Source organism: Helicoverpa armigera, chromosome 4, assembly GCF_030705265.1.
Source record: "Helicoverpa armigera isolate CAAS_96S chromosome 4, ASM3070526v1, whole genome shotgun sequence".
NCBI lineage: Eukaryota > Metazoa > Arthropoda > Insecta > Lepidoptera > Noctuidae > Helicoverpa > Helicoverpa armigera.
Window position 1 is genome coordinate 7833849 of NC_087123.1, and position 13907 is coordinate 7847755.

The 13907-nt window shown below is 33.7% G+C and overlaps 1 protein-coding gene across 1 annotated transcript in view; it reads right to left on the minus strand.

Moving 5' to 3' along the window:
• Window positions 1-4457: 4457 nt before the first annotated feature.
• LOC110375286 (uncharacterized) overlaps window positions 4458-13907 on the minus strand; it is a 37898-nt gene continuing 28448 nt past the window's right edge. Inside the window, exons 6-9 of the mRNA XM_021333343.3 lie at window positions 13232-13591; window positions 11992-12115; window positions 5826-5892; window positions 4458-4743 (exon numbers count right to left, since the gene is read on the minus strand). Coding sequence (XP_021189018.1) covers window positions 4731-4743; window positions 5826-5892; window positions 11992-12115; window positions 13232-13591 — 564 coding nt within the window. The 3' untranslated portion in view covers window positions 4458-4730. The remainder of the gene's footprint in view (window positions 4744-5825; window positions 5893-11991; window positions 12116-13231; window positions 13592-13907) is intronic.

The window sequence follows — 13907 nt, forward strand, 5'->3', positions numbered from 1 at the left end:
TCTGGAAGACCAACATTTTATAAAAAAATTTAAAAGTGTAGATATCTAGAACTTCATAGAATAGTTTTCGTTTAGATCATGTTCCTTTACAGTTTGTACGCAATTTGTAAGGATAAAGTTGAAAAAACTTTGACTAGATTGTTAAGCTAAAAAGGAAATATTATTTCTCACTTGAGAGTCACTAAAATAGGATTCTTGCCTATCATGTTGGGGTACCTACATTAAATATATAATTTTGGTGTAGAAGATTTAACAGTTGATCACATACCTAACCAAAACGTCAGAATATTTTTAGCGTAGTCAGTAAAAAAATTTATAGTTATGGAAAGTAAAAAAGTACTAAGGACTCATTATTTTTTAATTAATGGATTTTATCTATCAAGAGACAACTACCCAAGTATCGGATACTACTAATTTACATTTAATTTAATGAAAAGTTGCTCCGGTGAGCTTATATCTCGGAGTAGCACGAAGTATCTAAACAAGGTTGCCGAGATGCGACTCTGTCCCTGCCGTGCTATCTCACTTAACATTAACATATCTTACTTAGCTACCTCGAACAACCAAAATATATTAACTACGTATATTTTAGAAATGCTAATATATCTCAACTTTCATAACGACGCTGTTACAGTTGAAAACATTTTTTGAATGCGCAAATACTTTCATAAAATACTTTCTTTTCGTAATCTCAAGTTATTTAATGCTTGAAAACTGTTTAATCTAATGGGTACTCTGAAATTTTGATTTCTAAATGCAAAGTCGTTTATAATAATTGTTTTATTCTTAAATATTTTCTCAACTGTCAGACGCCGCTCAGCTTAGCAAGTTAGTCCATTAGTATATTTTAATTAAATACTGAATTCAAATAGCTTGATGTTTCTCGAGCATATCTAATTCGTTAGTGAGTTGAGTTAATCACTTAATTTAAACCTACATACTAACTACTTCAGTACACAATTAATATTCGTTTAATGGAAAGCATTATTCATATTTTCTGATAGTTTAATGGTGTTTGTTGCATTTTGAACATTACTTTTGATTTACTTCATTGGCATGGTAGGTTTAAAAGTAATTGACGTTAACTTTATGTTTGTAAATTATGAGTTAACTTCGTGCTTATTGTAATTCGAAAATCTTTTATTGAGTAAATAACCTTTGGATACCTACAGCGATTTCGATGCCAGTTCTCTTAGATTAGATTTAAAATATAATAATAGCAATTAAATTATGAATTCTTTCTTTTTCAGTTGTTAGCCAAACCCTAGGATTTCCAGGAAATGAACTTGTCGCATTATTTCGAATAGTTTGTGCGCCCCTGGCACTAATCTCTGTTGGTCACTGAAGTGTTTGTGTGCCAGACCAGCTAACCAGGGCGCACCGCGTTCATTTAAACATTGCACTCTTGCAGAAGCTTGTAAAATAATGTTTAAAAAACAGCAAATACTAATTTATACCAACATTAGATACAGAGAAAACATTCAAATAGAGAGGGGCTTTTTCATCCATCATAACGAAAGTAAACCTTAGCTTTTATTGATTCATGTTACTAAAACATAATACTTTGTTCGTTCTACGTTACGAAGGATTAGATTTCATGATAGCAACATATTATAAAACAAAGTATCTCTTTGAAAACATAACGAGCGGAGCTTCTAAATTAATACAACAGACAGTTTCTTAGTATGTTACATTACAAATATATCCCACCAAAAACATTAAATGTAAAAAAAAGCCAATCCTCTACGCAATTCCTCCACCGTAAAAAGTTTTGAGATCGCATAGAAGCCAAGTCCTGTTCAACTTTATTTATAATAATAAATCAATATTTTGTGACTATATCAATAGTTTCGTTCACTTTACAATAATATCGACTTGGCCATGAGCCCAATAAACTACAAATATAATACAGCATATCTTGGAGAGGTGAAAGTCAAACATGAAGTTTAATATCGCAGAATTAAATACTTTTAATTTATTCAATTGTTACTAAATGACCGACAGTCAGTATCATCCAACATCAATGAACTGCATGTGCTATGGCGCATGTTTAGTATATGGTGATCTCAAATTCCAATCAGTCCATAATCAGTCCAATCGTAAAATTATGTCCATATAGAATTTATCAATTCAATGGTATTTACACATTATTTCAAGGAGCGACTTTTAACTTGTGCTCATGGCCAAGACAATATTATTGTAATGTGAACAAAACTATTGATATAGTCACAAAATATTGATTTATTATTATAAATAAAGTTGAACAGGACTTGGCTTCTATGCGATCTCAAAACTTTTTACGGTGGAGGAATTGCGTAGAGGATTGGCTTTTTTTTACATTTAATGTTTTTGGTGGGATCTAATTTATTTTTTGTAGGTCTCTTTCTTCTCTAAGTATATAACAAACTAAATATGTAGACCTAAAGTAGCACGTAAACAACATTTTTTTAAAATAAACTAAACAATTTCGAAATTGTCGAATTTTTTAATCGAATATCTTTTAGAATAAAAGAGATTTATTTCAGAGGTAGATGGCGCTATCACATGAAATTATTTTTTATTTTTTTAAGTCCTACTTATACTAAGCTATGTAACGAAACCATAGCGCGATTTAGACCAGGACAACGTCATCTATCGAGCGAGCATGCAGTATTTATCGCACTGCATTAATATGAAAGATTTTATCATTATTCATTTCATTTTAACCTAGCTTTTTTATTCATACAAATGTATATTTAATCTATACTAATATTATAAAGAGGAAAGCTTTGTTTGTTTGTTTGGTTGTAATGAATAGGCTCAAAAACTACTGGACCGTTTTTAAAAATTCTTTCACCATTCGAAAGCTACATTATCCACGAGTAACATAGGCTATATTTTATCCCGGTACGGGCAGTAGTTACCACAGGATGCGGGTGAAACCGCGTGAAAACGGCTAGTACATAATAACAATACACCACACTACGTAACAATAAAACAAATAACATAACGTAACATTTTGTACATAAATAAATAACAAAGTTATCAATGCAGTCAAAATTCATACACAATGTTCATGAAAAACCGCAAATATAAATTTGTTACCTATTTTTTTATTAAGTTTTAAGGTTTTTATAATTTTCCCTTTATATGTAGCTAATAACCTATCTTGGTGCCAAATTTGAAGGTTCTAAGTTTGCTAGAAGTACCTTAGACTTTTGATGATCGGTCAGTGAGTGAGTCAGTGACAAAATGGTGTAACTTTGATCGCTCATAACTCGTAAACTATTTATTCAAATGTCTTGTAATTTTGAGACTGAGCTTGTTCTAATACTTACTCTTGATCGTCGAAAACTTAAACTCCTAGCGTTGTTCATATGGAAGATACAGAGGGCTGAAATAGCCGCGAAACGCTTCGAGAAAAGATGGTACGGCCGTGCCCGCTTTGCTCGAGTCTTGGCTGGGGCACTGCCGTGCCCTCAGATGTATTCATTACTCACAAAGCTTACCTGTTTGTATGTTTGGAAATAAAATGTTAACTGTATTACACTTTATTCTGAAGGATAAAAGGTGCTAACAGAATCAGCAGCGGTCCCATCTCCCGTCGCCTGCAGTGGTCCTTTAATTAATTATCTCATAGAATTTTTAATGTCATCTCTATGTGCATTTTCATTTTATAGCGCAATTAGAACAATTCATTCTCCCGGCACTTGGTGTTACAATGACAGAGAAGGTTTTTGTTTTCCTGAAGTATCTAGTAGATTTAGGTGGACTATTTGTAAATCTAGTCAGCATATACAAGGTGTTGATTTGCATTTGTGCCATACTTCAGGAGGAGGACATAAAATACGTAAATAATCCATTGGAATTACAATAGACGGGAAATAGCTAGATAGTAATCCCATTTTATGAATGTTTATGAATAATCGTTGCGTATGCTTTGTGTTTTTGTGAGGGCGCTGCACGGTTTTAAGGCCAGTAACACACGCGCCAAGTTTAAATACGGCTAGATGACATTGACGGAATTCCGAAAAAAATATTTAAAAAAAAATCGTACCAATTTTTTGTTGATTTGGGTCGAGAATCATTAGCATGATGACGTCCTTGAATATGGCACGGATGCAAATCAACAGCTTGTATTCATATATCTAGTATTTGTTCAGTCGTCATTTATTTAAACGCACTTAAAATACTTACGTTTCATTAAATGTTTGTAAAATTCTGTGTTCATTTTGTATTTCCATCGATTCCGAACTGAAGGATTTATTCCTATTTTGAATAACAAGTTTTTATAGTGAAACTTTAGTTATGGGTAGTGTCGGAGAGGGAAGGGTAGTTTGCTTTAGTGGAATAATATTTCAGTATTTATTCGCAAACTATTTATGGACTGGGTATTGAATACTCCGCGCTCGAGTAACTCCTCCGCTTCCAACTTTATTATTATATCTTCTAAATAATTCAAAATGAAATAAATAAAGCTATGTAAAAACAGGGATCTCCTTTATTTTAAAGTTCTTATTTAAAGTAACAGTTACGTACATAAGGTTCGTCGAAGCGAAACGTCACTATCATCTTAAAAGTCCTAATACAAGTTAATTATGTACAAGTATAAAATTCACTACGGTCAACTCACGTTGTTGATAAAATAACTTTACCTGCATCATTTTCGTGTAATTTTTCAATCACTAAAGTCTAACACTGATTTTAGATGAGAAAATGACAAGTTCGTGATTTTTGGTTTAATCTTCCGATCATCGGACAGTCCTGTAAAAGAAAATAAGATCGTCAACATAATTATAATTTTACATAGAAACATAATTTTAATCACTTTTGAAACTTTATGAATAAAATATTGTTAAAACTAAAGTGTTATAAATATTAAATGTTGTTATTAATAAACTAACACAATAGCAATTTATATTGAAACACGATAAAACGTTAAATTAAAGCACGGGCGACACAAGTTCGATCCATTCCCAATTACCTCGCGAACGAACATTGGACAACGCATGATTGTGTGAGGAATATGAATATAAAATAAATTCATTAAATTATTCTCGGAACAATGTCTTTTGTACAATAGTAAAAAATATTTTTAAAATTCGCGTACCGAAATGAAAATGCTACATTGTCTCGTAAGCATATATAATATTTGGTGCGTAAAAAAGACTTGATTCATATTTTTTTCTCGGTATTAAAATGTCGAAAACCGCAGAAGTCAATAATAATAATTAATGAATTCGTCACCCAATAAAATCCACAGCCAAAACAAATAAGTATTCAACAGATGCTCACGATTGTTTGATTTCTTTAATATTACAGTGGCATCGACTACGTAGTTCCTAACTCTATTCGTGTAATATTGGACATCCGCAATTCCACAAAGTTACCAATTTGGTCGATATTACAACAAAAACAATGTTCAGTAAGTGATACAAAACCGAGCCACATCTGTTCAATATAGACTTGTGTTCACTGCATGAAGCTCTCAAATTGCTGTGTAGGTGATTAGTAGAGAGCAGCAGATAGATTAGGAGAAAACTGTTAGTTGCTACACATAACCGTGCAATGGCGGGCAGTGAGTTTTGCATCCATTTGATCACTCCTAATTTAATTTCAACCAAGCAATTATGATTATGCATACAATAGCGCACTACAATGATCAACTAAGTGAAAGATACGCATTAGTTTGCACGTGCCTGAAATATTAGTTGCTGTATCTGTCCTAAAGTTGGAGTGACGTTGACAAAGTAGAAACAACTTCAAAGCACGTGTAAACTTGTGTTTACATATGTGTCTTGACGTTAGTGTATGGTGGTTCTTAGATGCATGTAATGGCTCCTTACCAATGCCTGTAGAGCAAACAGTTGAGCATCGCCATGATGCCGACGTGCGACGTCGACCGCCGCAGCCCTGCAACAATAAGCACGTTACAACCCGTACTAGGTCCAAATTAACGTCATCATCGCCGCTTTATAGTTATCATAAAGTTGGAATACTGCAATCTGGGACATTAACGTTCCTCGTGGCCTGAAATTGTTTTTGAGGTAACGATAATTAAATCCATTACGTTGTTTAATTAGATTTTCGACACGTTGATCACAAAATACAGTTTTGCTGTCATCAACCATGTATACCTGCTTGCTTAATTGAATTCTACGTTCTCTGACGTCATTTGTCATTCGATAAAACCGAGGGTGAGCGAAAGTTCCGCGCCGCGGACACCTCGTCGCAATAAAGTCCTGTAAAGGACATAATATATTGGTATGCGGCTCGGCGGCGCTGACGTAAGCAACCGACATCAGCCAACCATGAAGGCCGGCCTTTGGATACCTGTCAAGCCGGTTCATTAATGAAAACTGAGCAGAAGTCAAAGTGAGCACTTTGATCTATTACATGACAAAACCAGAATTTCAAATAAACGTGCTTTTGACGACGCTTAAGGTAAAATGTCGGAAAGATATTACACAAGCTTTAAAATCTTACATGTGTAAAATGTATTTTTACACTACGTAAGTATTTCTTTGTGTGGAAGTGAGCTGTTGGCATGATTCTTGCAACTAAAAGCATTGTTTGTGGAGGTAAACAGAGTATTATTTTATTTTGTGTCTTAAAATACAGGAAGAGTGTTTCTTAAAATTGTTATAATATTCTATTTCAAAGAATTTCATTGCAATTCACGTGGGTGAACGTGGGTGTCGATGAAGTAGCGACTCCTAAAGAAGGTTCCGCGGAACAAAAGAGTTGACTGTAAAAGTCAGCGAGTTCTGAGAATCAATTTTAACACATACTTTATAGAAAGTATGATAAAATAAAATGAAGCAACAAAACAATAATAAATAAAGCAAAAATTGAATGTACAATGAATCGAATGTACATATATTTCAGCCGATTCCAAGTAATTTAAAAAAGTTTTAAATTAAAATATATATATAATATTCCGCTGAAACCATTTGTTCTGTTCTAAATTCGTTTTATTTAAGTACGTTTGTACCTACTGGAAACGAGTTAAGCATAGGGTAGTAAATAAACTGAGAATGTCGTTCATACTTGGAACTGTGTTTTGAAACTATGTATGTGATAAGACTGGAGCAGTAAGTTTGTACGTGGAAATTAAATTATTATTAATGAAGAGTAATGATAATAATTTAAAGTAAACGGAAATATCAGTGGTGTTTTCGCGTGTGCTTCCGATTTCTAAATCTTTTTATTTTATATACTTATTCACAATTAAAATTAAATAGTAATAAATAAAATAAAAAAAACACTTCTTACATCTTAAAACACAAAGTGATGTTTAGTCAACGTTTTAATAAATGGTTCCGTAAGATGATATCAAAGTGACCTACAATTATAATTTACTTTAAAACACATACTTGCGCCCGCAGCATGAAAGCCATTGAGACAAACGCGTGGGAAGTAAAATATCCAAATGTTTAGTCATTACTGAGAGTCAGAGCTTTTGCATGTGTGAAATTCTCCTTATTTCAACGACCGTAAGTACTTATGCTTATTCATTGCAGAAATCCTTTATGGGTTCGTATAACGCATGCCATTATCCAATACGCTTTCCTGCCAACCATTCAATCCAAGTACTCCTTGCGTCTCAAGTTTGTATCGACCCTTAACATCTCAACAAAATATTACCCTATTTATAAGAAACATTGTTACTGTACTGTGACGAATATTCTGAAGAATGTCTATGAAAATGTCAGAGTAGGCAATAACCTCGGGTTTATTGCTACACGCTTATAATTCTAGTGACTAAAAAAGCTACTGTATTAAATATAATGTTTTGTCGGTGATTATACCTTGGCAAATAGCTCCGGGTTCAGTTCTATTTTTGAAACATCCTTATCGTTCTGAAATTAATTTCTCAGCTTTTGATGTTGTGTGCCCGTTATCTACTCGCATTTTTTCAGAGTTTTGGTTTGGAATTGCAAAATTATTTCCAAAAGCTATATTTATTCGTCCGATATCTAAACAAGACCCAAACCGTGCAAGGAGTTGTTATCTTCCTACTTGTACAATTACACAAAGTAAACAAGGGGAAACTATGGTCAAAGGCAATGGGTTAACGATGACCATGGACGTAACCAAATAAACATTTGGGGAAACTTCTGACTTAATTATCGTTTCAAGTTCGGTTACGTACTTGTCCAACCTCTTTTGTTTGAACTTACTGTTTGTCTTTATCTATGGCATGTTCCTACATGCTAGCTACATTGTAATGAATGACCATACGCCAATTCAATAACGTTTCTTCTTTAGATTGCAAGATTTATTTTCATGCCAACGGGGAAATCACTCTATAGATCTAAGAACGTTGTTCATATATCACAGTATAAAACAGTAAAGTAGTTGATTAAAGCGTGAGCATGTAGTTCAAGTAATAAGCTTCTAGACAGGAACTATGTTCCTGATTAAATCTGTTACAGGCACTAAAACTTAGACTGGTTAATAATAAGTGACAAGCCGCAGCCTACTGCGATGCCGGCATTACAACCTATTTGCATCAGCGCAGTTTATAGCCAACAAACTTTAAACAGCCATTACATTAGCACGTACTTAAGTATGTGCATGTTTTGTATCTTAATTAGCCTTAAGTATTAGATAAAACTACTTTGTCTCGGTAATTTTTTACGCTACAATTGTTGCAATTGAAAATTATGACTTATGGTGACTCAATTATTGATGTTATTCTGAAAAGGTTCTTCCTAGATGCTAAATCATTTATGATTCCGTTTTATTGCTTGTTCAGAATTCTTTCTTCTTGTTCAAAATTATAAATATAAATTGCAGCGATTGTTCAAAAAAATGCACAACTTCGAAGTGCTCATTTAAATTTCTCTTCTACATATGAATCTTTCTTAATGTTTACCTACGTTATAACACAAGCTACTTCGAGTACATACATTTATCACTTTGCGTTCTGTAATAAGATATGATTCATAACAATAATGGAGGGTAAAGCTCTAGCACATGTGATTCCCCGTCGATGTCGTTGGTCATAGAGAATACGTGAAATGAATATTCATTGGGTGGATTTCATCGATTTATCTCTTTACCGCGGTTCGGTTACGTCCTCAATGCTCGACTACCAATGTACCTATATTATTTCTTATTAAAAGTCATTTGCCAATCTGTTTGACTTTTAAATCCTAATTTACACGTATTTTTTTAACTTCTGAAATAATTATTAAGTCTTGATTGAGCTAGATGTTACTTGCGTTTTCAAGATATAATTAATTTGTGCCCGGTTAATTGCAATGCCAGCTCCGTTTCATGAAATAGAACGCGAAATGTGAAGTGATACATCTCTGTCCAACCCTTTGGGGAGAGCTAACATAATTGTATGTGCTTTTACAATACAACTTCATCCTTACTTGCAATAGATATGAAAAATAACGTTAGTGTTTTGTTATACAATACATTTTCCTCTGCTCATAACATATCGTGTAGGAGCATACTGTGAAAGTATGACAAGTCGATTGCAATACTTTGCTGCGTCATCGTGATATACGACTGTAAACCGCTCCATAAATTGTAGGAGCCGTGAGAAAGCACGAGTAGTATCGTATGTCTGTGCACTTAAATGAATCTGACTGTCAGCTGACTGCATGTAGACCGCATGCGAAACAATTAAATCTAACGGTGTAACAACGTGCGTTTAATGTATTTTCGGGGAATTAATGGGATTTCGCATTATAAAGTGACCATACAGCGGGCCTAATGGCGTAAAAGCTACAAAATAATCAATTCAATGAACTGTTTTTGTTCGCACGGATTATGAAGGTATTAACATAACAGAACATCACGCCACTCTTCTCCAGGGCTAATTAGGACCGATACTACGTAGGCTAAAATATAAAAAGATTTTTATCTAATAGGTATAATGAAGCTATAATATAAGAAGAGAAAAATCATAACAGCACTTTTCGTCACTGACTTCCGTTTGATATTAATAAATCCTGCTAACTACTACCTACTAGATCTGCGAAGTATTAATATAGGATTATTATTGTGTAAGACAAGAGCACTTAAATATGCTTTGTCAGCGCGGATTACTGATATCAAAGCGGTGTTTATATGCTAACATTTCATCACTAAATTATTTGTTCCTGTTTACCACACAGGTTATTTCACAATATTTCATCATATGCCTAAAGATCCTCAGTATATTAACTGCGAATAGTAAATGCTTATCTCCGTCTTGGTGTTATACTTTGACAGTTACATAATGACAGGTAAAGAATAGGATACCGCTTAGCAGAATCAGGAAGCTGACTCCCTATTTGTTATTCTTTACATACCTGAAGGTCACATTCGTTAAATAACAAAATGACATTCCGAATTTTCATAAACCATACCCAAGCTCCGTCAGTCGTGCGTGAGTTCAGAGTCCCTTACAATCAGAGCAGCACGCGCCGTCACACGAGCATAATGTATTTCAGAAACATGCGACTGTATCATAGAGAACGAAATTACTAGCGGAGATGTCATAACACGCTAAAATGCGAGTGTTTTGGGACGACGAACATCTAGAACTAGCTCCGTTCTAACACACTTTTTTTCGAAACCGCCAATTATCTTCAAAATAAAATCACCAGTAATACTAAATCAATCTTCAACAGATTGGTTTTGAATGACAAGGAAACCGAATGCCTACATAACGTGACCTACAAGAAGGCGCCTGACCTACCTACCATGGAATATCCGCTATCTTTGCTCCGCTATATTCCTCCGTGGCCTGTATACGAGTGTAACTCCGGGCGAATTGATAAAATGCTTGGGTAGTTCGATGTTAACGCACAACAGTCGCAATGGAATTGCAATATCGTAGCGGCTTGGTTTTTTTTTATTAATTTAATTAGCGTGACTGTATGGATGTCAGAGCGACATCGACAGCCGCGTAGCTGTTTTGTTTCTCTTTTGATATTGCGACTGTGGAATACTACGTACGGTTGCATCAATATGGGATTGCGATAGCTAGAGCAGCTTACTGCATATGTAAAAAATTTGGTACATTTATAAATAGGTAATATTTAAAATTATCTCGACGTAATACTAGGTATCATCATCTTCCTCCTGCCCTTATCCCAATTTTATTTGGGGTCGGCGCAGCATGTTTTCTTCTTAAATACTCTTCTATCTGCCGTCATCTCACAAGTAACATTCTTTCTTACCATATCTACTTTCACACAATCCATCCATCGTTTCTTATGGATGTAATAGACTAGGTACATCTATATTTAATATTTTATTTAAATAAAAAAATTGTGCAACTAATCCTGAACAGGATTTTTTACTAAGTACCGGTAACCTAAATTCACTTCGCTAAAACATTTCAGTCCCTTACCGAAATAAAACAAAAATGATAAAGCCTCTAAGTCGTAAAGGGTCTGTCACATACGTGACTCTAATGCCCTTATCGGTATTTTTATATGTGACTGAACTTTCATTCTGGAAATAAAAGTAGAAATAAAAAACCAGAACTAAACACATATTAGGAAATTAAATGTACCGAAAAGTATGGTATGTATTCGCAAAGTGCAGGTTTAAAAAAATATTAAAATATTAATATTTGTGAACTACTTAAATGTAATTACCTACAAAAAATATATACTATTTACTTATGTGTTAAAAATAAAGTGCAGTACAAAGTATTAAATGAATATTTTTAATCATAAAAATCAAAAATCAATACTTACTTAAAATGAGGCTTAACGTAATCCTCATTTGAGTATCAATCCAATATGTTTTTTTTTATTTATGTTACAATACATTAACTCGCAGGAAAAGTCTTGGTGATGATGCCCATCAATAACTTTTCTAAAAGAATCGCTCATAACCTTTCCTAATCTATTAATTTGCTTTCTAGAGATAGAATGTTGACATTAGCCCCACAACACAACTAAAGTCAAAGCCTATCTCTAGTAAGCAAAACAACAGACAGATAGAATATTGGTAACAGTCATAAGTCTACAAGAATTTGAAAATCACGAATCATACCTGAGTTAGAGTCCCGGCTGCCCATAACGGGTGCTATCTGCGGCCTTTCCTCGTCTAGGATGAGCACGCCGCTGTTCGACCATACGGACAGCACGTGCGCCACACACGTCACGTTGACCCGCCCCTGTGACAAATAACGCTAATTACCGGCCGCCATTTGTCGCTATAGTACTGGCCACTACACGAAAACAGAATGCAACAGTTTTGAAAATAGAACGCTCTGTTGAAAAAAAAAGAAAGCTTTTTATAAGAAGTGTTTAATTGATAAAAATCAAATAGTATTTTTTTCTTATAAATCTGTATTTATCTATTATGAATATATTTTTATTTTTAAGTATTTAAAGACATGAAAAATAGTGCATTCATGATATGGTTAACGATGTTTTTTTTTTTTTCAAAATATTGTTATTGTAGGTTTTTTAACTAACACGAATATTCGTATTCGTAGAAATATATTGTGTTTATTATTTCTGCGAACTGTGTGTAAAATGTAAAAATTACAACGCTTACGTCTCAGTTATAACAACTAACCTATTAGTAGATATCGGTTCTGTTAACATATATTTTTTATTACAAAAATACCAGAGAATAATTATTAAATAATTTAATTATTTTTCTTTTCGTATTTGAAAATATGAAAGTTTTTATGTATCTTGAATTTTAAAAGCATTTTAATATAACAAAATATTTTACGTTTATGCCAAATTCATGCTACAGAAAAGTTTTGAACTGTAGTTGCGAAGAACATTCTCTTTTGCACTATACGATCCATTTCACTGTTTTTGGCCTGGCCTACGTATGTGGAATATATGTACTTTTTAGGTATAGTTTTAGAAACAGTTTACAAAAATCTAAATGCTTTACCATTTACCATACGAGTATGTACAATAGTTAAGTATCTACCTCTGTAAGCTCAGAAAAAGACATCATAGCTGATAAGTATCGCTTTTTGCAGGCAAACCAGATAATTTTCATTAGCGTTTTTCACGAGACCGAATTCAGTGCCAAAACTGAAGAAATTGTTTAGCTTAATACCTCTTACCTCGCATAAAAGTCCAGTACGGAATGTATTCACAACCAATTGTATACAGTTAGCTTAACTATTTGATTAAAAAGAACTTGAATACCAATTTAACAAACTGCTATCCTTGTAAAATTTGGAAAGCAAAATAAAACCCCAAAGCATTCAAACAAGCGCAATAAAAAGTACGTAAACACTACAATGAACAGTGTAACTTACTTTGCGAAAGTGTACCGACTGTACTCTTATAACAAGCTGGCTGAACGACGATGATTTATTGGATTTCTCTTCTTCAATACTAATGTTCAATTTATTTGCTATTTGCTCTAGTCCGGGTGCTAGGCGGGTGGTGCTTTCCTCTTTGTTTTTCCGATTGCTATCAGCATGGGGAATGCCCACTACGCCGTCGATATTGCCGGGAATGTCTATTACATTGTCGGTCACGGGTTCCTCGTAACCCGAGATTGCGTCCCACGGACTGAATATAATTCTATTTGCATCTTCGAGCGACGTGTCGGTTATCACAGGTTTTCTTCGCGCGTATGATGTGTCGTGCAGCGGAATATCCAGCCCTTTCACCTAACATGAAATGTGATATGAATTACATTCATATGATTTTATATTATTTTATCTAGCCACACTGAAAACAGAGATATATTGTTTACAAATGATTACATAATACCAAACTTGTAGTGGATAATGAGATAATAATAACATTAATTATGAGTAAGAAACTTAGCGATAATAACTTTGACTTATGAATCCATAAATCTTGAATGTTGATAAGCCATGATTACAGTAAACAACAAATAAACAAAAGTACAAATACTCATTTGGAAACTTGGTCATTAGGTACATGTCGGAAAAACATACGCAGAATCGTATGTGTTTTGTT